Source organism: Homarus americanus, unplaced genomic scaffold (assembly GCF_018991925.1).
Source record: "Homarus americanus isolate GMGI-L3 unplaced genomic scaffold, GMGI_Hamer_2.0 scaffold25467, whole genome shotgun sequence".
Classification (NCBI taxonomy): domain Eukaryota; kingdom Metazoa; phylum Arthropoda; class Malacostraca; order Decapoda; family Nephropidae; genus Homarus; species Homarus americanus.
Window position 1 is genome coordinate 7,214,843 of NW_024732867.1, and position 26,366 is coordinate 7,241,208.

The 26,366-nt window shown below is 37.9% G+C and overlaps 1 protein-coding gene across 1 annotated transcript in view; it reads right to left on the minus strand.

Annotated features, from left to right (window-relative positions):
- The window catches only part of LOC121869179 (E3 ubiquitin-protein ligase CBL-B-like), a 63,695-nt gene extending 37,684 nt beyond the window's left edge, over nt 1-26,011 (minus strand). The window contains exons 1-7 of the mRNA XM_042370400.1: nt 25,523-26,011; nt 18,793-19,034; nt 6,689-6,835; nt 6,067-6,198; nt 5,707-5,844; nt 4,979-5,057; nt 3,370-3,510 (exon numbers count right to left, since the gene is read on the minus strand). Of these exons, the coding sequence (XP_042226334.1) occupies nt 3,370-3,510; nt 4,979-5,057; nt 5,707-5,844; nt 6,067-6,198; nt 6,689-6,835; nt 18,793-19,034; nt 25,523-25,828 (1,185 nt within the window). The 5' untranslated portion in view covers nt 25,829-26,011. The remainder of the gene's footprint in view (nt 1-3,369; nt 3,511-4,978; nt 5,058-5,706; nt 5,845-6,066; nt 6,199-6,688; nt 6,836-18,792; nt 19,035-25,522) is intronic.
- Between the last annotated feature and the right edge of the window lie 355 nt (nt 26,012-26,366).

The window sequence follows — 26,366 nt, forward strand, 5'->3', positions numbered from 1 at the left end:
TCAAGAAGTTATCTTGACACATCCCAATCATATAAAATTCAGGAATTACAATATTTGTATAATGTATTTGGAGATATATGCTAGAACAACTTTTTCTTGCTGATAGTAAATGGCTATCAGAGTCGTGAAGTAACGTAATATATTTACTTGAGTAATGTACTCAAGTAACTTTTGGGTGTATTTACTTTTTAAAAAGTACTCAAATTTTTTAGTATGTACTTGCACTTTTATTTAAATATGGTTTTCTAATACTTTTACTCCTATACAATTGAAAAAACAAAAACTGTTACTCGTTACATGCCCCAAACAAAGCGTTTTAAATATCCAATTATAGGACACAGGACAATTTTGGAAACTAACCAATCACAAGCATTCATGTCTGGACCAATCACATGCGTTCTTTCATATAGTTTCATCTATGTACCCAAGCCGCCCTTTCCTTGTTCAGTGCTATGCGGTAGGGTTGCCAACTGGCATTTTTCAATGACAAATTACCCCAAAATTGGTACAGTATTAAAAAACTGGTTTGACTTTGAAAAAAGTAATTTGGCATTCAGGTATTAGGAAGGTCCACTTCTGGTAATGAGGAAATCTGTTGGTGTGATATTTTGCTTTACAGTGAGGAAGAAAACATGGTTATAATTTTCTGGGTTGCTGCCCCAGCCAGTTAACCACTTTGTGCACAGTTAATCCCCTCAGGACCAAAGACCAACCTCATAGCAATGAAGTACAGTAACTGACCAAGGCCTTTCACACACTACTACTACTACTTACTGCTTTGCTGTCACTCGGAATCGAGTAAGACGATCATCCAGCTATGATACAATGATAAGAGTTATTAGGGATGTCACCTTCTTTGGTGAGTTTTGAGGTGACAGACACACACACACACACACACACAATAATTCACAGAAAGCTAGTCACAATTTCTTCGAGGAAAAATCTTGCATGAAAATGGAAATATTTATTAACCATAGTACAGTACAGTAAAACAGTTACAGTATATTATTTATGCAAGTCACAATTCAAGAAAAATCATATTTGTTTTCACTATAATAAAAGACACTTTTTTAATTGATTAATTAATTATTAATCATAGTAAAAGAGTTATGTGGGGAGACACCATGTAGTCTTCTCCCCCACCTTTCCTTCAGAGGTTTCGTCTTTCCGTTAGATGTCAGTTACTCTTTGATACACCTAAAATGAATTTCAAAGAGGCTGTGATTCTAAAATGCTTCACATAATTCTGTCTCAGATATAAAACCTGTATCTATACATATGTGTGAGACTGAGCATATTTAAAATTCTGCTTAAACTAAGTACCCCCCCCCCGCCTCAGGTAATTGCCAAATAGGTCTGTATCCTACCCTAAGGTGAGCCGAAACAACATTATAAAATGTCTGCGGATTATAAGTCCACGTTGACGTTTCTTGTGTGGATAAGGAAGGAGATCATAGTGTTGGAGGGATATATAGTCAGCCCATTCACCGTCCCTGCGATGGACTGTTGGGGGAAGAGCGACTGAACGTATTCTCTTTTGGTAGGTCAGGCTGGGCTTATATCTAGGCCTAAAAGATCTTGATTGGTCAGACATAATTTTGAGAATCAGTAAGTGATTAATATCAATAGAAATATGTGCAACTAAACGTGTGTAATGCTGTGTCTTTTATCTTTAGTTAACTTTTTTTTTTTATTTACTGTGGAATTATTTTAATGTTTGAGACAATTTAATAATTTTGTTGTTACTTTTTAACTTTCAGTACTTGGTTACTTAATGAATGAGATACTTCTTTACTTCTACTTGAATTTTGTCAGTGTAACAATACTTTTACTTAAGTAAAAAAGGCTGGTACTTTTTACAACTCTGATGGCTATATAAATGCCAATAAACACAACAGTAGACAACAAGAATCACTGAGAAAGATCCTAAGTATTGTGGACTGAGACAAAAAAAGTCTGTCCCTGCACCATGTTAATGTGTGAACTACTTAGTGCCTACAGGAGACTGAAAGCCACCATGACAAAAAGTCACACAGTTCAAGTTATCATCATTTTGTTAATCACTGTACAGTACCATCTCCAAGGTAATCAATGGTCTGTATGAAGGTTCATCAAGTCACAATGATGTGCACCAAAATGCCTTTGGAATAAAGCATACAGTACTGTATAGGCAAATTAGCACAATGACCTGAAAGATTTGAGGAAACAACAACTCTAAATTTTTCAATGATTTAATTCACCTAAAAATACTGTATAGATTGAGGCAGAAAGTCAGATCAGCAACCTGGGACTTGGTCACAGTTTTTGTTATGCCATATGGCAGCAGGGTCTACCATTAGACAACACATTATGCTTCCAATATCTTCCCTGGCGGTAGTACCTCCCTGTTTGGTAGCTGCCTACTACCTATGAAGCGATTAACAAATTTATTTGCCCAGCAGCCAAATGGGAATAGAGCATTTTTTTTATTATTATTATTATTATTATTATTATAATTTATTGCTCACATTTACTGGTATATACTACAGTATTTTACATTATTTCTCATTGGAGTTGGTAACTGGCAGAAATTTAGTTTCAGAATTGCAAACACTGTTCATGGCGCCAAGTGTTGGTCACGGCCAAGACACGTTAGTGTGAATCTGGCGTCTTGCTACATTTGATGTCTAGGATTATAGGTATTATTTCTCAAAAGCTAGGGTCAAATTATACAAGAGATATATGAAATCGGTTTATACACGAGTATATACGATACATAATTCTCCTTACAACTGGAAGTGTCATGATGGAGGAGTCTGAGAGAATATCATAACAGATTTAAGAGAGAGCAACTTTATACAGGTTGAAAATATACAGGGTATTTAGTTTTAGGGTCACATTTTCCTTTCCCAGTGGTCTCAAGTTATCATCATTTTGGGCCAGACTTGTATAAAATGCTATAACTTGAGAACAAAACAAAGAGTCTAGTTAAAACTGTGCATGAGTTCGTGTTTTCAGTTTGGGTTACATGATCACACCAATGCTTCCTGTGATGTGTTACACCTTCAAGCTTTAAGAAATATGGTGAAATTAATGCAAATTTGTGACAGTCTGGTGGTCTTTCTGGGCACCAAAAATGACAGCCTAGTCTTTAAACTAAACTAAAGCTAACTTTTTATAAAGGCTAGCTTGGTTGCATGGTCCAGCCATTATCAGAGATGTGTAAAACTGATCTATACTGTAATTCTATGTAATGCAAATAAGAAGTAACCTACAGAGTTAACTAGGGGATAACATGGAGTTTTGCAGTGATTTCTAATGAGTCAAATAAAAATAAAAGACCAAAGAACAATTAGGACTGACCTTCTGAAAAGTCATACGAGAACTGACCTGCCATAAAGTCAAACATGGTGTACAAAGGAGGTGGCCGCAAGGTTCTATTCTGATGTCCTTGTCATTTTCCGCACAAATTTTACACAGTTGGAATGTGGAGCCCATTTCACAGTATAGTTCATACTGTTCTTGGGTTACCTGAGGGAGGAAACATGCATATTGATAAGAACATAAGAAAATAAGGAGTCTGCAATAGGCCGGTTGGCCTGTGCATGGCAGCTCCTGTAGAGAGTTACTACCACTCTCTATCATCCATGAATCTATCTAGCCTCCTTTTAAAACTTTCCAGCATTCCAGCACTTACTACAAAGTTGCTAAGCTTGTTCCACTCGTCCACCACCCTATTTGTGAACCAGTTCCTTCCTATCTCCCTCCTAAACCTAAACTTATCCAACTTAAATCCATTGCTACGAGTCCTATCCTGCTCGGATATTATAAGAACTTTACCTATATCGCCTTTATTGATTCCTTTCACCCACTTAAATACTTCTATCATATCTCCCCGCAGAAAAGATTTTTAAGTTGTAGCTGTGACTGGCAATATTTGTACATACTGCAATAATGAAAAATTCTCAAAGACATATACAGTACGTACAATAGTGTTATTTTACTTTTCTCTAACATTTTATATAATACCAATTATTATCCCAGTAAATTCATTCTTTTAATAACAAAAAATATTTCCACAGTTTGTAATATTTCTAAGGGGAACATAATTTTCCTCCTGTATCAAGACATTTAGTGCTATTATACAAGGTGGCTAGATAAGAGCAAACTCATAATCTTTAAACTACTATCATTCATCCTGTCTTTCTGCTGTTACAAAATGGCCACTGTACTTATCTGGTTAATCCTATTGCTTCACTCAACCTGGCACCATGCAACAAAAAATACTACAAATGTTTTCTAACCCTTCCATTTTTTTTGCTGTAATTCCTGTGCTTACACCAGCTGCTATATAACCCTTCACACTTTACATTTACAACAACTCACACCAATAACTTAAGAATGTTTTACTCTCTTGATTTTTGCCCCACTTCTTTATGCCTAATATCATTATGATACAGAGTGGTCAAACCGATGCTGATCCTCTGATTAAGATTAGCAGTAAGTAGGCTGCCCTCATCCCCTTGGCAGGTTGTAACTTTACCCAAGGGTTCTCTGCTATGAGGACCCACCAGTGTAGTCATTACCGAGCAAGTAAGGGCTAGTGAACAGTACAGGGACAGTACAAACACCTTCTCTTATGAGTCGTATACTCTCACCAAGCTAATGAGTCGAGTAGTATGTTATTTATTGTGTAAAGTTTTTCCAAAAATCAACAAATGTTACTTAATGTTCTTTTACCCATTTTTATCAGTTTTATTTAAAAGTATCCTGCTAATAAGATGCAATCCATACAACCTCATCCAGTACTTCAGAAAATAACCCCAATATTGTACCATATGTGATTTTATTATCTGCTAAATGATTGTCCAAATAATTCCATCTCAAATCATATCTAATTCCTCAGTTATTTCTACTGTCCTTTCATTCCTTGTTTCCCATTAAAGAAGCACGATGATGAGTCACGTTAAGGACACCGTGATGCTCCTTGATTACCAACCTTTATATGGTCCTCTGGAGTGGCTTGTACGACCCAGGCTAAATCTGGATTGATATTTCGACCATCAGGATATAAATAACTGCAAAAACGCAAGATATTATCAATGTAATGGTACAGACAAACAGAAGTATAATGCACAATAATTTGACGAAGCCAATTTATAATACCGTAACCACGCACAAAGAGATGATGGGTAGTGAACGGGCTAGTTGTTAAAGTTCGTTGTTTCTGATAATTACAGTACCAGAATTGCATTACTGTACTGTACTTGATGTTCAATCAGTGACTGAAGTTCATATATCACCAAACATATGAGAAACATAGAACTTTGGAAGGGAATTCAATTATATAATTCTTATTCTTGCCTTAAACTTTATATAAAGGTTAATCCAACGTTACCTTTTTTAACTGATGTGTTAATTACATTGACTACATACACGTATTTATATCTGTCAACACCTCTCTCTCGTCTAATAAAGCTTAATTCTGCTTCTCTACTCTCCTAGAATTACATAAGCTTAATAGTGCTCATCTATTTACACCTGAGAAGCTGTAATCTCTCATCAAAAACACACCTCATCAGCCATCCATGCAAATTACTCTTCACTCTTACAAGCCAACTTCTGCTTCAGTGCAGGGAGGCCAGAGTCAAGAGCACCAAACTCCTCCTTACCTGCTCTCATTCATTCATTCTAGCTGCATTCCTACAGTTCTCTCAACACACTTACAATCCTTCTCTGTGTCCATCTAGGAGGGCCTGACAGAGTGATTTATTTTGAGGAATGGTCTGTAGGATGCTGCCATCACTGGTCACGTAGCCAATCGCCCACTGACCAAGCCGTGTACATGATAGCCGGAACACATAACTGTTGGGTGGAGTTTGATTTAAAGACGTCTGCCAAGTGAAAGTATTTCCAAGTCAGTATTATACCCTCATAGATTCATCAAATACAACAGGGGGAATTAATCAGAATATTGAAAAAAAACAGATATCAGATCTTATATAGCAACCACGTTTCTTTTCTATACTATGACTGCTGTGTTGAGCATGTTATGTACCACAATCTGACAATATCAACACATCTTACCTTCCAGGTTTGTTTATATATTTTTGTAATCTTGCTTTAACTTCATCGTATGTGAGGAAGGCTACATAACCAGGGTGAGTGACTGCAAGTATTTGCCAATTTCGCAACAACGTGGGCCAAGGCTGGAATAATCTGAGGAACATCAAGGTTATCATCATAAGGCACTACTATAGTACTGTACCAAGCTCTCTTATGATGAACAACAACAATACCAGAATATGTTCCCAGGTTTAATATAGCAGAAGTACTGTACTGTACCCAAGAGCAGAAAACAAACCCACTGGAACACCACTCCAGGAGAGTCATTACTTATCCATTCTTTCAACTGTTTTACCACTGCATCATAATTTTAACTGTGGCTAAAAAGATGAAAAATGGCTGTAGTTAATTTAAGCTGTACAAGGTTTTGAAGAATTCACAGATTACTCCATTTCTGCTGCTTATAAGAGAATGTAAAATACGACCATTTATCATCTCAAAAAGTAGTGAATCAGATTTATTGCTTCTATGAAAAAAGAGTTGGCACCAAAACAACAACTCGGCTAAGGCCTGAATATTTACCACTATCACTACAGAGAACAATACAGTATGAAGCAGACAGTTTACACATCAAGTCACCTACCTTGTGAAAACGTCAAACTCAAAACTGGAAATGTAGTCATTGCAGGTCAGGTCTATGGTGGATTTTAGAGCCATGGCTTCAAGCCCTGAGCCAATTGGATGTACTTCACTCAAGGTGTCTCTAAAGTATCTCCACGGCACTACCGTTCTGAGAAAATTGAGAAAGGGAGAAATTAATTACTGTCCTCTGCTATAAATCACGATGAAAAAGTAAATATCGGTAAATCTTTATAATTAAAAAGATGTAAATACACCTAATACAGTACAGCATAGGAGAAATATACCCAGTCAAAACCAATCAACGTGTGTGGATAGCTCCGAGATATTCTACCATACAAAAGCTGGTCCACTATGCACCAATGATGTTTTTATTTATTTTTCGAAGTGTGAATATTTACTGGTAGTTAAACTGGTATAACTTTTTCCTTTTTTGCTTCATTAATGTTTCTTTCCATTGTAATAACAGTAAAATTGTTCTTAAATCCAAGGGAGTATTCATATACAGCTGGTTAGGTTCTAGGAGGCTTGTTCGTAACATCAAAATGTCATAATCTGAATGTTCATAAACCATGGTGTTCCTGTATTGTAGTTTCATATTGGAGTAAACGACTTGAGAGAGTGAATATCGTACAGAAAAGTCTCCAAGAACCAACGATGAAAATTAGAGAAGCTGCTGATGACATGGAAAACCTTCGTCTTTTTCTGAGGGAGTGGTAGGATGGATTAGTGGATGAGGCCATTGTTGCTAGCCTGCAAGTTCCCAACAAATATGAAATCCACACAGAACATAGAAACAGGAAAAGGATATTTGAAGAAAAGGCAGAAAATTAAGGCTTCTCTCGGCAGCAAGAATTAAGCGCTCAGACATAAGTGGGAATTAACAGAGTGAAGGAAATTTGGACCAGTTGTATCTGGTTGTCTGAGCTTCAAAATTGATTTAGACCTTTGATCTACATGGTCTCCTTGGAAAGAATATTGCCACAATTTTGCAGCTGAAATTGTGGTAGAATCCCTTTACCATTATGTTGTGGACTGTTGCACGCTACATATGAACCACTAAGAGGGTGACATCACTCTGCCATCAAGTGTAAAGATACTCCTAGAATCCAGCATAATGAACACCAAAGACTTTTTCCTGATCTCTGAATTGCTCTAGTTTTGATGTTTACTGTGGCTGTCTCGGTCACTTCTTGTGTGTGGACGTTCAGCAAATTGAGAGTAAACAAATGCCACCTAAGGTCAACAGTGGCTCTCAAACTTTGCCCTACTTGTTATCTAACACAATGTTTGGAGAGTGTCAGTGTCGAAAGTGTTTAAGATAAGGTTGCTAAATCAAAGGCATGAAAATGTCATTTGTGTGTATATATATATTTTTTTATTTTTTCCAGAAAATTCAGGAAAGCATTAACCACAGTAATGGAAGATACTGGCACAGATGCTAAGAGATTAACAAATAATAAATTATAAGAAATTATGTGAAAGCTGACATATACAGTGAGAAAGTATGTGAAGATTGACAGAAGAAAGATGAAAATATAAGAAATAATGGACTGATTAAAGAAATGTAAACATGTCAACTGAAACCTATAAGTCAACACAACACTAAACTCAGATGACCACCATTAATGAGCACTGTCACTACTCCGTCATCATAGTCACTGCTCAAGCTTTCCTCGAGGGAATGAATCAGATAAAAAGTGCACTCTGTGAATCACCAGGTGGCAACCCTACTTCCGGTAAACCTAAAACCAGGTGCCAGGGGGAGTTTCATTGCTCTTATAATTAGCTCTGAGAAGGCCTTACTATGACCTGGACCAGTGCCAGGGAGGATACGCCTTACCGCCACGCCACACCAGTATGAACGAATTCAAGGTAAAGCTTAAAATACCCGGAGTAAGTGTTTATTTTCAACATTGGAAGCGAAACACAGTGAGGCAACATCAGACACATTCAAACATTCTGGCACACCAGCTGCTGTCTAATGTCCTTGCTCTGGATATTATCAGGGCACTCACAGGAAGCTACAAGAGCATTTATATTTGTGCCAGAATAAACAAATCTGGCCATGTGATCTTGGTTCTCTGGCAGAGGTACAAGTCAGGCATGTGAGCTTGTTGGGCTGGGTATGAATGGGTCGTGGGAACAGCATGGATACAGGTGATGAAGAGATCAAAGACGATATTACAGTATATAGCTAATCTATGTATACTAAATTATATAATCATGAAATCTCAATAGTCACTACATGTGATTAAAGTAGTTGCTATACAATATTATGGTCGTAGGAGTTTGTTTGTTTTTTGTTTTTTTACGGGGATTAGCCCACCCAGGCACAGGTCACCGACCCTCATCAGGGCCTGGGGGGGTTGAAAAACTAAATAAATACAAAATGGAAAAAAATAAACAAATCAAGAGTGAGAAACAATATGTATGTTGTGTTGTCAAAGTAAGAGAAACAATTGAAACCCTGAAATTGTGTGTAAATGAGGCAGAAAGTCAGATCAGCAGCCAGGGACTTGGTCACAATTTTTTTTATGCCATATGGCAGCAGGGTCTACCATAGACAACACATTATGCTTCCAATATCTTCCCAGGTGGTAGTACCTCCCTGTTTGGTAGCTGCCTACTGTCTGTATCAATACAGCTTTTCCCGACTTACGACGGGGTTAGGGACCCAAATCCAGGTCGTAAGTCGAAAATGCTTAAATAATACATATAAAATATAAAATGGGTGTCTCTTTTTCTTCTCTGCACCACAAAACTCTCATTTTTAAGCTTCCCAGCCATTTTAAAGTGAATTACAAACGAAAATTTTCTCTGTGTACTGACGTTGGGACTTGAAAATATGTAATTTGACAAAATTTTGGTATGAATGAGGCAGGTCGTAAGTGCGAGTGGTCTTAAGTCCAGCAGGTCGTATGTCGGGGAGGAGCTGTAGTGTACAAGTAAACCTGGCAAAGTGGGTGTATGTAACCATGGTTGTAGATATGAATAATGTGATACTATGATTTAGTCTTGAGTCATGGGAGTGCAGTATCATTTAATCATGGTGACAGGAATCTATATGACAAAGCAATAGGTATGGTGCTTGTGAGCATGGTAGAGTGTACATGGTAACAAAGACACACATGATAATGGGAGTATACTGTAGATCCATGACCCCATGAAAGCACTGACTGGTGTACTGTACAAGATGACAGAATCTCTCGCTCTCTCGACTTAGTTCAGTCTTTGTTTTACACCAGTTCTGGGATTTCCAGTTTAATTTATTATTTACACAGTTTGTACAATATAAACCACAAGTGTACCATACATAAATTGGGCAGAAAACATGAAACCATGCAATTTCTGTAAATATTCAAGTATAACAAAATTGTTAATCTTTTTCCAATGATCAAACAAAACAAACCAGCCCATCTAACTTAAAGTACTGTACTGTATATAATATCTCCTGAGTCAGTTTTGGTGAACATTGTTTAGCAATTAAAATTAATGTTTGTGTTGACTGAATAATAAGCATTCTCACAGAGGTAACTACAACTACACTCACTACAGTATCTCAAACACACACACAGAAAACTAATGAAAAGAATAAACACGTTATCAGGAGCCTCTGTGTGAGCCTCAGTGTTGCTCACTAGATGGTCCTCGCCCCAAACGGATATGACGCACAAAGAACTGTCGCTCTTAACTTTGACGTGCAATGTGGGTACCTAAGAAGGTTTAGAGGGTGGCAGGAGGCACTCTTGGAATATCACTATGACTAACCTGGGTAATTCTAATCACTCTTAGTCTCAATGATAAATTACTGCTGCTCCTTCACTAATTATTATTAAATTAGGTCACATTGAAAAGGTTCTTGTTATTACTACTGGTGTTGTTGATAAGGATGATGTTTTAACTGTTAATAATGACAGGTGATGATCAAGAAGGTGTTATGCTACACAAACACCAGTATGCTCGTGTCTGTGACGGTGGTTATGGATGGTACGGCACTGTATTAACCACTGTTGACAAAGCTATTGCTGTGTATGGCTGCCAGCTAGAGGGACTAAGCTGTTTTAATTAAAGTGATATACGTACATGTATATTGTAGGAATGGTCTAGGTTGTATTCATACTTGGGTTGTTGCATCTCAAACTACAGTACTGTATATGAATGGGTTTAAGTAATCATGGCTGAGGCCTACTGTAATGTACAAGACCAACCATTCACCCCAACACTTGGTAAATGTTAACGTAAACCCCTTGAGTACAATGATGTTATCTCATGAGTGGAGTGTTACTGAACTCAAGGGGATTAGCATTCAAAGAGATAAGGCATCATACATAAGGGATTTAACATTATACTCAAGGGGTTAAGTTGTCATTCTCAGGGGTAAACGTATTTTAGTGAATGGGCATTCATAGTACTCAAGGGGTTAATGCTACCTGACTTTCACATAGTACATATATTTTAAGTAAGAACCTATCTTGATTTGCATGTGCTATTGCTAGATGACAATTTCAGGAATGTGTATTTATTAGGAATCTTCAAGAACCTTTACACTTCCCTTCCTAGTACTGTACTGACTTCTCAAATATTTGATCTACTGGAAGAATAAAGAACAATGTATGTTTGTATGGAATTATTTCATATAGTGAACCAGTATACTGTAAAGATACATACCCGGTAAGTGTTTATACACTGAACACAGAAAATAAAAACTCTAAATATGGGACCAATGCTTGCTTGTTGAGCCTGTCTGATGCTCACAATGGGTTTTGTTTCAGCACCTCCACCATGTAATCTGATTTTTGAATTACCAAAAATATTTCCTAACATGAAGTAAATTTTTTAAAAGTTAATTTTTTTTATTTTACTGTACAATTGCATCCAGAATAAATGACCAAGCACACTACAGTACTATACTATACAAGAAAATGTTACACTGCATTGTAATGAGTAAATGGCATGGAGAAGTCCACTACCAACTGCATTCTTGTCACAAGGCCTACACATTACCTCAGCCAGACATGAAACACACACCTCTATTGTGAGCCATCAGTGACAAACCACCCTCTTCAAACCACAGCAACACACTGAGCACAAAACCACAAGACCAAATGTTTTGGGGGATTCTACTGTATTAAAGTATTTTCATGCACATAATTTACCTTAATCATAAAGTGCTTGTACAGTATATGCTGACATGACACTTCTAATTTTTCATCCCTCACTCTTTTAGCTTCAGTGGTTGTGCCTTCAGCATGGTAAACTTTTCAGTCTTTACAAATGAAGTACAGTACTGTAAAATAATGTAACATTGCACACAACAAGTGGTAAAAATGCACAGTACAGTATATATACAGCACTATATTAGCTACAATAATACTATGGGCATTATATCATCAATAATGCCCCCCCCTCCAAAAAATAAATAAAATATCCACCACCACTGCAAATTACTAACAGAAGTAAGAGTACTGTAATTATCAACAAGCTGGGGAAGAGTTCTCATAACCCTTTGACCAATCAGTGTTCAGCTTCTTCAGACCATTAATCAGAACGTCATTTCCTTCCCAAGTTGAAGTAAGAGAAATACCAATCAGGATGCTACCATACAACTAACCTATAAAAACCAGACGAAATAAATAAAATAATTTCCAGTAATCAGATGTTCTTTATATATAATATGTGGAAATGTAGTTACAGTATTTCCAAATTCAATGAGAACAAAGAATTTATTTACCTTCCCTCTTCCAGGACACACATTATAGTACAGTACATTTCCGAAACTTAAGGAGCACTCCAATCCAGCAACACCAAAACTCAAAGGAACATGAATTTGACTTCATTGCCAGACAGTGCCGGATTGGTATTGTATTCACGTTTCCAATTAAGTTAACCCATTATGTCTCGAGAGGACTGTTCCCCATAATGACCGTCAAATATTAAAAAAATGGCTATATAATATGGTTCAGCTTCAAACTGTAGATATGGCAAAATGTGAAAGGTTTATTTCTACTCAATATTCTGCACCCAACCTTTCAATAGTCCTTATATATAACAGATCCCTTATTGTTTGAGGTTTCTGTACCCCCTTGATCCACTCTACATAAAACTAGGGCAGGATTAGTGATAACAGGCACAGTACTTCAATATTAAGACGTGAGGTTTTTTTTCCTGTCATAATTATTGTGGATCTCTCTTTCTCTCTATTGTATAAAGCACACACACACACACACCTCAATTTTCCTGCCTATCTAAGCAAACAGTTTTGATCCTTCACTCACTGATAAGCTTGGCCCCCTACAATTAATATTCCAGTGATGAGATAATTTGAATAATAAAAGAATAAACTGGATATATTTAGAATATATTTGCACCACATAATTAAAAGGACGTTCTTTAAGGTTTTCGTACGCTCACGCAATTTAACATGTTGTTCATACAGTATCAGTAGTGTCTATAATATTTCATACACACAAAATGTACTAAAAGAGGCAACACTAAACACCTCTGCTTACAACCTTCCAATTATTCTGTTGAAGCACAGTCTAACACATACAGTACAGTATATGCCACACCCAGTATATGCCACACCCAGTATATGCCACACCCAGTATATGCCACACCCAGTATAACACAGTATATGCCACACCCAGTATATGCCACACCCAGTATATGCCACACCCAGTATATGCCACACCCAGTATATGCCACACCCAGTATATGCCACACCCAGTATATGCCACACCCAGTATATGCCACACCCAGTATATGCCACACCCAGTATATGCCACACCCAGTATATGCCACACCCAGTATATGCCACACCCAGTATATGCCACACCCACAATAATTAGACTGAGGGGCATGACAGGTGTGACGAGGTGGCTGGAGTAACGCGAGTTTATAACAAAACATAAGACTCGTGTGACAGGTACAGTGAGGAGGAGAAGGGCATGAAGGAGGAAAATACTGTACAACCTGGAGTAACGCGAGTTTATAACAAAACATAAGACTCGTGTGACAGGTACAGTGAGGAGGAGAAGGGCATGAAGGAGGAAAATACTGTACAACCAATATGGGTAAGAAAGACATAAGAGTGACTGGCAGCATCAAAGGACAGTATTAAGTATGACGAGACAATACCTCATAAGAGACAACCATAATAAACTTGAAATGACAGTGGCCGTGGTCCAGCACCTTGCCCAGTGATTCGGTATCTTCTCCATGCCAGTTATATGGTACCAAGCCGTGGATCAATACCTGCATGTTGGTGTAGCAGGTGACAGAATTTATTAGGTGGGATGATAAACAACTCCATCAGGCACCGGGTCATCCTCATGTCTCATTAATTTAGGGGATTCACAACAGCCTATTACAACAGCTGGGACGGACGGACGCACGCACGCACACACACACACACGTTCATGAAGCTGAATCAGTAGATTTTTTGAAGTACTGTAAAAGACAAAAGGGGAGAGCAATAGGCGGTGTGGTACCCTGTCACTTACCGGCTCAGCTACCTCTCCCAGCCCTCCCCTTCATAACCCCATCTAGCCCTCTCCTCCACAACCTTCCCCAGCCCTCTCCTCCACAACCTTCCCCCAGCCCTCTCCTCCACAACCTTCCCCAGCCCTCTCCTCCACAACCTTCCCAGCCCTCTCCTCCACAACCTTCCCCAGCCCTCTCCTCCACAACCTTCCCCAGCAACCTCCCAGCCCTCCTGCACAACCTTCCCCAGCTCTCTCCTCCACAACCCTGTAATAAATTAATCCAAATATTCCCTTCCATCACCTAACACACTAAGTATACACTACATTCTCTGGTACAGTATCTCTTCCCCCATACCTCACCATTCATAGGTCGACTAACCGTAGGTCTAACTCACCTTTTAACCCTTTGTGGACGGTGAATAAACCCCCCATACCTCACCATTCATAGGTCGACTAACCGTAGGTCTAACTCACCTTTAACCCTTTGTGACGGTGAATAAACCCCCCTTCCGACATTGGCCAAATAAAATAATAAAAGCGCGTCCCTTTTATAGTGAAAAGAGTTACCGATACTTCATCTTGTTCGTTCCTCCACCAAGTGTCAGGCGAGATACCTCTTAACCTTCTCTTAGTAACTGCGACACGATGCTGATCAGTTGTTACAAAAATATTCTCACTTGAGATTTGTTATCCTAAAACGGTGGGACAATGGGTAAAAAGGGTGGGACAATGGGTAAAAAGGGTGGGACAATAGGTAAAAGGGTGGGACAATGGGTAAAAAGGGTGGGACAGTGGGTAAAGGGTGGGACAGTGGGTAAAAGGGTGGGACAGTGGGTAAAAGGGTGGGACAGTGGGTAAAAGGGTGGGACAACAGCTGGGTCAGTGTGTGTTTGGCTGTTGTCGGTGTCATCTGGTGGGAAAACTTTTATGCATTAGTCATTTCCTTACTAAAACCACCACCACTTTTACTCACCAGACTCCACAGGTCACCACTACCAGTCAGTGTTAAACAAGAGTCATCACGAACCATTATCAGCAACCAGTTAGCGACTCCTACCAATTACACCCAATTGCCTGTTACTACAAGCCTTATCACTAATTACATCTACTAGTTTCTTGTCACAGCCACTCTAGTCCCTATTAGTGATCAGTCTCTGTCACAATTTAAGTCACCAGTAGCTACCAGAATACAGTCACTGTAAACCATCTGTCACTGCCAGCCACCTGGCATTGTCAGTTATCAGTCACCGAGAGTCAACAGAGAAAACATTTATAATGAACCCACAATCACTTTTTTTCTCTGTTAAAGGCTAACAACTTTGAAACATTTGATATGATCAGTCATAACAAGACACTTCCTTACACTGCAGTAGGTTAGGTTAGGTTAGGTTAGGTCAGGTCAGGTCAGAACGGTTTGGATTGTCCTGGGAAGCGTATATTCTATGTTACCATCACTATAATAGTCTTCCACCCATGTGCCAAAGAAAATAAATGTACTGTCATAGCACTGTAGATAAAACATAAGAGGAAATTTCTGAAGCAATTTTCTCACACCCACAAAGAACACCACTCCTGGCCACACAGACATTGCAGGTAAAATATGTGTAGAAGTACAGTGCATTCTTCAAAATGTTTTTTCTGTAAAAAATTATTTGGCTTCGGTGTAAACAGCTAGCAGTGATCAGTGCAAACAAAATGTTTATGGATGACAGGTACAGGAGGCAGGTGTGCCAGTCAGGTGCACGGGGACCTTGGCTGTCGGACCAGCTGACTTATCCCTCAACCAACCACCTAACAAACTCAACCTGCATTTATCTATGCTTATACACCACGTTGCATATGTCATCTTTGTCAATTTGTTATAGTTGTTAGTTTAATATAGTAGAATCGTAGAGTAAAGAAATAAGAGCAGCTCAAAGGGTGTGTGGAAACAGTGGTGCTATACTTTGAATACTGATGACATCCAGATCTACATAACCCTAAGTTTTTATTTGTTCCCAAATTAATAGTTGAAAAAAAAAGGTACAAATTACCATTTCATTTCCCATTCTATGTAAGTAAGGTTAAAGGAGTAATAGGATTTTGCAGTTAGTACTGTAGATGTACTTTATTTTACAAGCATTAAATCCCAATAGGGCACAGCTTCATGAAGTGTGACCGGTGTATTGTACAACCAAATAAGTGTAACATGACAGGAAAAACATAGGTATGGGAAACACTGTACGGTATACTGTTAATATAGGGACTGTATAGATATATCCTGCAAATGTACAAATATACGGATTAAATTTGACCATAATGGACAAATTTTTTTTAAACTCTCAACATAAGAATAGAATCTCTCTGTTTTGGACGCTCTTCAAACCCACCTTATTACTGTATTTCCTCTGACTAAAAATGGAAGGTGTTTAATTACAACCCATTATTATTTTGTCCATGTTCTAGGTCAGTATATCCTGACTGCTTCTTGTAAGTATACTGTAGTGCACATTTAACTTTCTATTCAGTAATGTAAAACAATTCAGATTTCTTTTCTTTATACATTAATACATTTTCATCTACTCAATACTGTGTTAACAATTTACCTTCCTCCAATTAACACATAAATTCCCAGATACAAGTTACTACGCAGAACCATTCTCTGAAAGTAGGTCACCTTCCCTCTGACCTTTGGAGCCCTAAAAACAATCCTTCTCCCCTACCTAACGGATATCCACCTTAGGAAGTTTTACCACCGCTGGCCTAAAAAAAACAACTTCCTGTACAGAGTAAAATATTACTTCATATACAGGTTTTCAACAGACACATTACACCGAATCAAAGTTGATAAAAAAAAAGGTCCCACAAGACATGACATATATAACACGGGAAAAATAAAATAATTGGAAAATATCGACACAAACGTAGAAAACTCCCACAAACAAGTCTCCTGCCATTCACAAAGAACTTCTAAAAACCCAGAAAGTTCATCTCAAATTTCAAAAACCAAACACATTAAGAAACACTATCCATCTGCCCATCAGCTTTAACCCACCTGAAAACTGAAGCCAAGTAAACCAGTCATGTAAACCCAACCGCCCAATACTCCCTATACGTACATAGTCAAACAGCCGTCACAAAGTATTAAACTTTTCAGCTTCAGGCCAAGACTACATCTCCAATACTCATTTAAAAATACTTTGGTCCAATAAACAACCTCTGAAATTTTTGGCCATTCCTTGATACTTTACGAAATACCTACCATACAGTAAACAGCCATTATCATCCCAATACTGTTAATCACAACATCCCAAAATTAAAACTGAACAAATCACTTATAAAACTAAGCTTATGCTGTGTACTTAAGTTACAGACTAGTCATCAAATCTAAAACTAAGCTTATGCTGTGTACTTTAGTTACAGACTAGTCATCAAATCTAAAACTAAGCTTATGCTGTGTACTTAAGTTACAGACTAGTTATCAAATCCATTCAGCTTCACATCCCACTGGCTCCCATGTAATTCGTTATCCATCTTTTCACTTCGCCATCACCTCAATATATTCTTGATGGGATTTACTCCAGACATTTACCTCTCTAAACTACTCTGGCTGCAACAGACATTAATACTGTACACCTTTTAACACAGTTGTACAATACATTTACATCAGCAAAATATTACAAGCCTAGGAATAGGGTTCCATTCTCTTTCTGCCCCTTTTCAACTTGTTCATCCATGACTTACAGCCACCCACTCAATACAATACTGTACTGTACTGTACTTCTATCATACACAGGCAAACTCACAGTAGCCTTTTGACATGCTAAAACAAGAACCCCTCCTTTCACATCCACCTTGAAATTTCATAACAAGACAAAAATGGTTTTCACGCCCTCATCCTTAACACACTCACAAATTCTGATCATGGCATTAGACTGCAAAAGACATTCACACCAGTACAAACAAAATAAATAATGCAATTTCACACATAAACTCAAAACAGTAAAAGTTCTCACAATCACCACCTATGGTCAACTCAAGAAAACACATAACTTACAAATACAATTTATCAGAATCATCATAAACTGTGCCAGCTATAACCACTACACACCCCACAAAAAAGTCAATCTTAGAACTACATTAGGTTGAATAAACTCCAAAAACACCAACCACTTTTATTTAATGACAACTATTTCCTATACAGAAGGAACACATCAACATTATAAGTACTGTTCCTCAATTCCTAGCACAAGCCTTGCAGACAACCACCCTTGTAACATACTCCACCAACCTCCTCCTCCTTCACCACATACACTAAAACAGGACCATCATCATACCATAAAACATCCATTACCAAATACTGTAACAGTCTCCCTCAAAAACTAATTCACTAAACTCCAACTTAGCACCACTTGCCATACACCAGCTTTGACTCTATCCTTTTTATGCAGACAAGTATTTAAAGTAACTTCTACAAGAGATCTTGGGAATAACAGGTAGAGGTTCCTGGAGGCTGTCAGGTCATGAAGAATTGAACCAGGGAAACATAACAGCAAATATCATCCACTTAATACAGATTGTTCTTTTAGCCTATTCACTTGGTAAAGATATAAGAAAAAAAAAAGTCTTCCTTTCAACTTACCTATCACCAAAACATTTCTTCCAAAAGTCCGCGGCATCTCCTTTTGTAATCCGAAATTGGTCCCCTGCGAAGGAACCCTGAGGAAATGTGGCTTTGAGCTCTGACAGCATATGTGAAAACACGAGTGAGAGTTTTGTGAGGTTGCGGCGGCAGTGAGAGCTTTCATCGAACATTAGCTCTTTTCCTTCTTTAAAGAGCAGCAGAGCTTGTTTACACTTTCTCATCATGTTCTCCACAAACACCTGTGGGGAATGAGAGATAAGATTATTAGTAACAGGTAGCTAGGCCTAATGATTCTCTCTAACAAAACTATCAAAAGCACCAAAGATGGACCACCATTAACAGCAGAGCGTGCAAGGCCTCGGCATGAAAGGCATCAAAGTACAGCAGAAAAAATTAATGGCAAATTTTCCAGAAAGACTGGAACAGTTGCTAGGCCCTCAAGGTATTGACAAATATAAATAAAATAAAACCGAGTTAAACCACAAACAATAAGCCTTATCAAGATGGCTGAGTTCTGTACTGTACTAGACCCCCACCATTACTCCACCCCCTCTCTAAAAGCCTTAACTTAAGGCTAGATTTTTCCTGGATGCTCAGTTCCAAAACGCTACCTTTCATACCCAGAAATTCGCAATTTAAATGCAAAAATATCCATTTTAATAAAAACAAAAAACTTCTTTTAAAACTAATCAAAACATAAATTGTGGGAGATATTCCCTCCTGCACATCTTCAGCAAGTTAAGACTGTGGGGTGCCACATGCTAAATTAATGTCATTGACAATTTTGAAAGTCTAACCTAATAATCTTTAGTTTCTGGAGAACAATGCATCACATACCCTGCATAGTGCACCTCTGCTCCAACTCTTAGTGTTATATGATTACCAGGCAATCACCTGACACAATGGGTCACCTGTTTAAATCAAACAGCCATTCACTGAGTGAGCGGTAGAGCCCATCAACCCATCAGCAGAATGAGAATCTAACTTTACACACTGGAGATGTGAAAGGCAGTACCTGTAGAATGCAGTGCCAACTATGTTGTCTCCTTGTGTACTAAAGGCTTAAGTCCTCATCATGCAGTGGCTACCATGTCCCTAATGGGATGTCAGGCATATGGGACCCATTCTCACTAAACTGTACAGTATTATACCAGCTAATCTACTGTATACAGTATATCCACTGTTCTTAGCCTTTTAAACTTCCTGTACTGTACTGAAACACCTCCGTACAGAACTGCTCATGCACCCCCTAGCTGTCTATAAATCACTACAGTCAACCCTAAATATTGTAGTTTTTTAGGTGCCTCAATTCTATTACTGTTGGCCCAAATACTTTGGGACTGGATAAAATGATGATGCATACAGTATGTGCCCACAGATTTTGTTTGATGATGCAGGCCGTGGGGGTGACTCATAGCAGTATCTCCGAGGAGAGTAGGGAGGTCGACCCTTTCCTGTTATTACAAGGGTAATACAGTAGTCGGGAAAAAACAATAGATTCTTTGGTTTCATGACATAAGGACACAATGTACAATACTGTACAGTACATTTGTGTGGAATGTGACACTGCTCTCTGCCTTCAACCATGCTTTGAACAGTGCCACACCCGAAGGCACTACAAAAGTATGGTTTGTAGCATCTAATATATAAATATATAAGGATATCCACGTAACTATAAGAGTATGAATATAAAAACTCACGCGTGTAGACGCTCGAAAATTGATACAGGTCCAATATTATTCCAGAACGAAGTTACCGGTATTCAGAGTGTGAGTGTATAATGTTTTACATTTTCTCTTTTTGACAAATTTTATTGTACATTGTGAACTGCATTACAGGGAAGTGTTCAAAGTAGTTATCAGAATTAAATTGTTTCCATTAAAAAGAGAATAGTAATTGGCACTATTTTCTCAGAGTAAAAGTCTCACAACACACTGTCAAGGTGGGTTCCTGTTTCTATCAGTGAATATGTGAGGGTTTAAGTGCCTTTTATAAAATTTGTATGTCCTCTGTGATTAGATAATATCTGATAACATGGAATTCAAAAAGTAAAAAATATAATGCATGTATACTGAAAATAAATACTGTATTGTACTGTACCCCATCAAGGTGAAAATCTTTAACAGAGCAGACAGATGGGGTGATAGACGCGGACTCACTTAATGTAATTATGCTACAATGTGAAGACCCTATTTCTACCACTCTCACTTTGCAAGAGAAAAATTTGCAACTGGTCAGATGGAAGGATCAAAGCTCATGTCAACAGTATAGCCATGCATGACACCACAATGCAGTTGGGGCTCATGTGGTCTTATGGGAGCTTTTTTTAAGGAGGGAAGTGGAATTTGATACTCAATCACCCTAGGAGAAGGTGAAGGCTCAGGTGGGTCCAGTATAAACTTTATGGAGTGCTTATATAGCTGGGTATTTTTGTTCTCCCTATCTTACCTCCCAATATGTTTCTTATATGAGAATACTGTACAGGTATTAAGTAATTGTAATGTGTTGGTTCCATTACCAGAAAAAATTAAAAAATATATGATATACAGTACCAGCATATATTTTAGTTAACTCCTTCACAACTGAATGCCAATTTTAATATCTTAATTCCCCAATGCTAGGCAGTTTTATTCAGCACAGTGGTTAATGGTGAGTGTAAAAATCTATTATGGTATGTAGGTATTTTCTTTCGAATGCCAGAGCAAAGGTTTTAAGAATTTTTAACATCTGATACTGCATAGTGTTGAAAGTTGGTCCCATAGGCATGACTGCCTGTTAGGGGCAGTGTGGATACAACACACTGTATACTAAGCCTTCAGTACACAAGGAGGCAGCATGGCCGGTACTGCACTCGACCGCCTTCACTTCCCCAAGTTGTAAGCTTAGGTACCCATTTACTGCTGGGTGAACTGGGAGTGCCCAGGGATTGAACCACCGATCCTTGGAACAGAAGGCGACTCCTGTATCCACTCGACCACTGCGCTCCTTGTATAGTGTTAGCTAATACAGGGTGTCTCAAAACAACCCATACTCAAAGTTTGGCAATTTATAGTACAGGTACTGTAGTTTAATGACTAACGATAGCCATCCATGGTTTCACGCGGCACATGCTGGAAACATCGCAGAAGATTGCTGAGTAATGTACCAGTCACGTGACTTCACGCATAAGCGGGTAGAGGGAGGTAAGTGTGAGTCAGTCGACAATGAGTCTTAAGCGGGCCGAGAGGGTCGCTCTGTTGGAGGCGTACTTTGAGTGCAAATCTTATCAACGGTGTTTTGAAATCTTTAAAAGGAGATTCCTCGATAGCCTGACACCATGTACGGCATAAAATGAGGAGTCCATAAATACAACATTTCATTTTAATTTTTCCTTCATATTTTTTCCCCTGCTGTCAAATATTGTTTTAAGAACTATTAATGACATATGGACACTATGGTTTTGTCTTGATAAAAAGTACAGTACAGTGAAGCCTCCATGTAACAGACCCTCAATATAACACATTTTAATCTCTATATAGTCCATTAAATACAGGTTTCAATGTTGCAATAATGAACCAGTTTCCATTTTCATGTTTTTCTGGAGAACTGACACTACTGTATTTGGAAATGTTGTTTAGAGATGAAATACACATCCAAAGGGTTAAGTCAACTTCAGTCAAATGTTTGTTTTACCTAGACCCTATACTGTAAATACATATATCCTAGCAGAACTAATTTTCACAGCCCTGCCCTACTTCTGCTGGACTGAAAGCCTACTATGAAATTTTAGTGTAAAACCTCCATTGGCAAAGTAGTAACCTAATACTGTATATAATCTCACCTTAATTATAAACAGACAATTAAGGACAGTATATTATGCATTACACAATAGAGGAGACTGATTTCCTCTCCACTAGCCTATAGTTTGAGTCACCTGACAAGTTGGCAGAGCAATGAGGTAGATGAGAAACTGAAGATACCATAATTGAATAAACTTAGGTATAATTTATGAAAGGGTAAAAATATACATAAGCCAAGAGGATAAAGATTCAGTTTGGCTCTGTGGTCTTAGTGATTTACCACAATATTTTTGACAAGATATCTCCCACTAGGCCTGTGTTTGTCGTCGAGCACAGACTACTGTATAATTCCAGTGAGTGCTACAAAATAAGTTTCAAAACAAGGGGGGCAAACTAAAAGAAACAATCAAACCTAACCTAACCAACCTCACCAAGGATTGTTAAATTTAGACTGGTTGGTTCTCATTTCTTGCTTCATAAGTGTTGGTGATAGCTAATCAAAAATAGCTGTTCAGGTATCAACTCGCACATATTGGTCAAGGTCCCCCCTAATAATAAAAACCCACAGAACTAAGCTAAGCCTTTACCCCTCATCATACAGCATCACCTAAGCTAACCTACCTTGGTCTGGCCACTGAATAGAAATATTTTACTGTTTTTGTCAGTTTTATACATTAGTGTGCATACAATTAAAGGTAACATGTAGATACCACACCAGTATTTAACCCTTTCATTGTAATACCAGAATAAATCCCGATAGACTTGTAGTTAGCTGCAATAACCGGGTCTTCGTGACGGCATTCAAAAAATGTTTAAGGTCCCATGAGGTTGCACCACCTTCCTCCGAATGTGGAATGATCTTTGCTACCGGGTAAATGCTGCCATCTCACGGTGGCGATGTAAACCGGTGTTGACTCTGCCTCCCACACATGCACCAGTGATTCCCAATTATTGTTTTTCTTCATTATTTTGTACTTATTGATGTTATACAGTATTGCCATGACATTGTGTCTTTATGTTATGGTACATAAATAAATGCATTAAATCATAGTGTTTTAGGTCTACAATGATTGTTTATGGTAATGTTGTTAAGTGAGTGTCCCTTTAACTCTGTCCCTCTACCAATGATTGTTTTGGGTGGCAATTTCAAGTGATTCTTCATTATAAATAATATAAATGACTGACCCTTGCTACAGGTAATAAAAAGTTCTGTTTCATATATTAGTATAATGGTCGCTAAGAACTTTCAACAACATCTGGTATACCTCTGGCCAATTTTTATTAGATAAAATGAGAACACCAAAGATGAACCACATGTCACCCAGCCAAAGAATAAAAATATGCTCAAGTTGATGTATTGATACTGGTGCATCCGTTCCCCTGTAAGCTGGGACGTACGAGATGTGTCATCCAGAGTTACAGAACCCTTACACCACTACATCATGCATTTCATGACTTTTTTTTCTCTGTTGAAGAAAAGTCATCCACATGCTATAATCTACATCCAGTCCCCACCTTTTAATTGTTTATAATTTTATGTTCCTGCAAAATTTTCATTCAGAACCGTATGACTGACTCGTGCACCTGTCTATCTTCTCTGTCATTAATACACCGTTCTCTCTCTCGGTGTGAGAAATATGTTTTTTCCGAATGTTTAGACCATTCTAAGACATTTTTCTTCTATGATATTTCTAATACCGAAAGAAATATAACCTAACTTAACCTACCCCTTTTTCTGTGTAAAAAAAAAAAACATAGAAAAATCACCAAAAACCAACCTAACCTAACCTAACCCAACCCAACCCAACCCAACCCAACCTAACCCAACTAAAACATATTCTATGATCATCAATTAAGGTTATGTAGGTATAATTTGGTTTGATCATTTTTCCTTTTTTAAAGAACCACAAAAGCAACAGCCAACATGAAGAGTCTTGTTTACAACAGGTGACACTTCACTGGAGATGTTATATAGAAGTTTACTAAAATAGACAATATAAAATGTTGAGGATTGTCTTTAGTTATGGCCAAAGGTTTAGCCCCACAACCTTTGCCACACTCACACACAGATGAGTTAACACAGTTTGTATCAACGTACTTCTGGCGGTCACACTTGTTCTGTTCTTAACACCATAATGGACTGTTATTTGATCTACTAAAACATATATATCATAAATAAAGTTTCAATCAAGAATATTAAGAGGTAATATTTTAGTTTGTCATCCGGGGAATAGGTCAAATTAGGTCAGGTTAGGTTAGGTTAGTTTGGAGATCTAAATACTGGGATGATCCAAACTAAAATTTTATCTATCAAGAAATAAAGTATTAATCCTTTCTTTACTGTAGATCTTCATAGCTACATTAAATAGCTTACATGACACCAAAACCACATTATATTTTTGTACACTTAACCACTACCCCATGTGTTCAAGGTACCAAGTCCCTCACTTTACACTAGCTGTTATAATGGTTTGAGTTCAACATCACCAAGAAAAACCAAAATATCAGAAATTAATTAAAGTTATTTGTATATTGTAGAAAATAAGATTGTGTTGTTATTAGAGAAGCAATACCACACTACACATCAATACCACACCAGGTTATAATAATTCTCAGTACATTTTCTTCAGTCTTAATGTACATTTTACATTACTTTCAAAATGACAGTAACTTCAAGATATTTAAAGGACTGACAATGTAGTTCTTTACACAAGAGATCGTGAACACTACTTAGGTACACATTTACCTGAGAAATACAGTAATATATTCCTTCATTATTCTAAGACAGGGACACAGGTGGTGATATGAGTGACCAGGATTGAGGTGTGTAATAGTAGTACTTACTGAACTACCCACTGAAATAAAACATTAACTCAGTAAACCCCCGTGTGTGGTGTTGGTTCCCACTCACTACCCCAAGCTAACCCAGTCAATGAACTCTGTCTTACCTTGAAATACTCATTACTATTAAGAGCAGCAAGGTTATTCTCATATTTAGTGTAGATAAGTCTGAGATGTTGGTAGGTGTCCGGTAAAATGTCCAGAATGAATGGAGGGGAGTTTTTCAAGTTCATTTTAGATTGCTGACACTGCTTTACCACTTTATCCATTAATTTCCACGTCTTTTCTAAAGTTCGTCTTTCTATTACTAATTTCGGTGGAGCCATAGCATCTGTAAAGGCACCGTGCAACCGTGAGATTAATGATGAGATATTTTTTGGCTGTCCGTTCCGAGCCTTTCCACTAGTAGCCATCTTGATAGCACTAGTGATGGCCAGGAGCACCAACTGACCCACACCACAGTTATGAATGAACTCTTCCCGCTACCCCTCCACTAATAATATTCTTATATATTATGTTATATATAGTTTCTAATTGTTGGTTTATTGTGAAATGATGGTGTTCTCTCTATGCTGTGGTGTTATGTACTGAGTGGTGAACGCTACCACATAGTCTTTTCCTGTTATGTGAGATAATGATATCCTGAGTGATATGAACCGGATTTACTGGTGTCCTCTACTTGCAAACAGTTAAATTTAGAAATATATTGAAAAATAGTATAATCTGTAAACATATATACCTTTTATTATGAATGAAATGATTAATATTCGAAGAGGTTGGTAAACCTTCACTGAATATTTTGGGTCGAGCGGAGAAGAGCCAGGCAAGGTGATGGATCCTCTCGCACGCCAACCTCGCTCTTATTATCTCACTTATTAAGGCTCACGTTTCTCATACAGCCTTATGAACACGCTTACCCAGGCTGTTCCCTGGGGCAGCTTTCTGTACTAT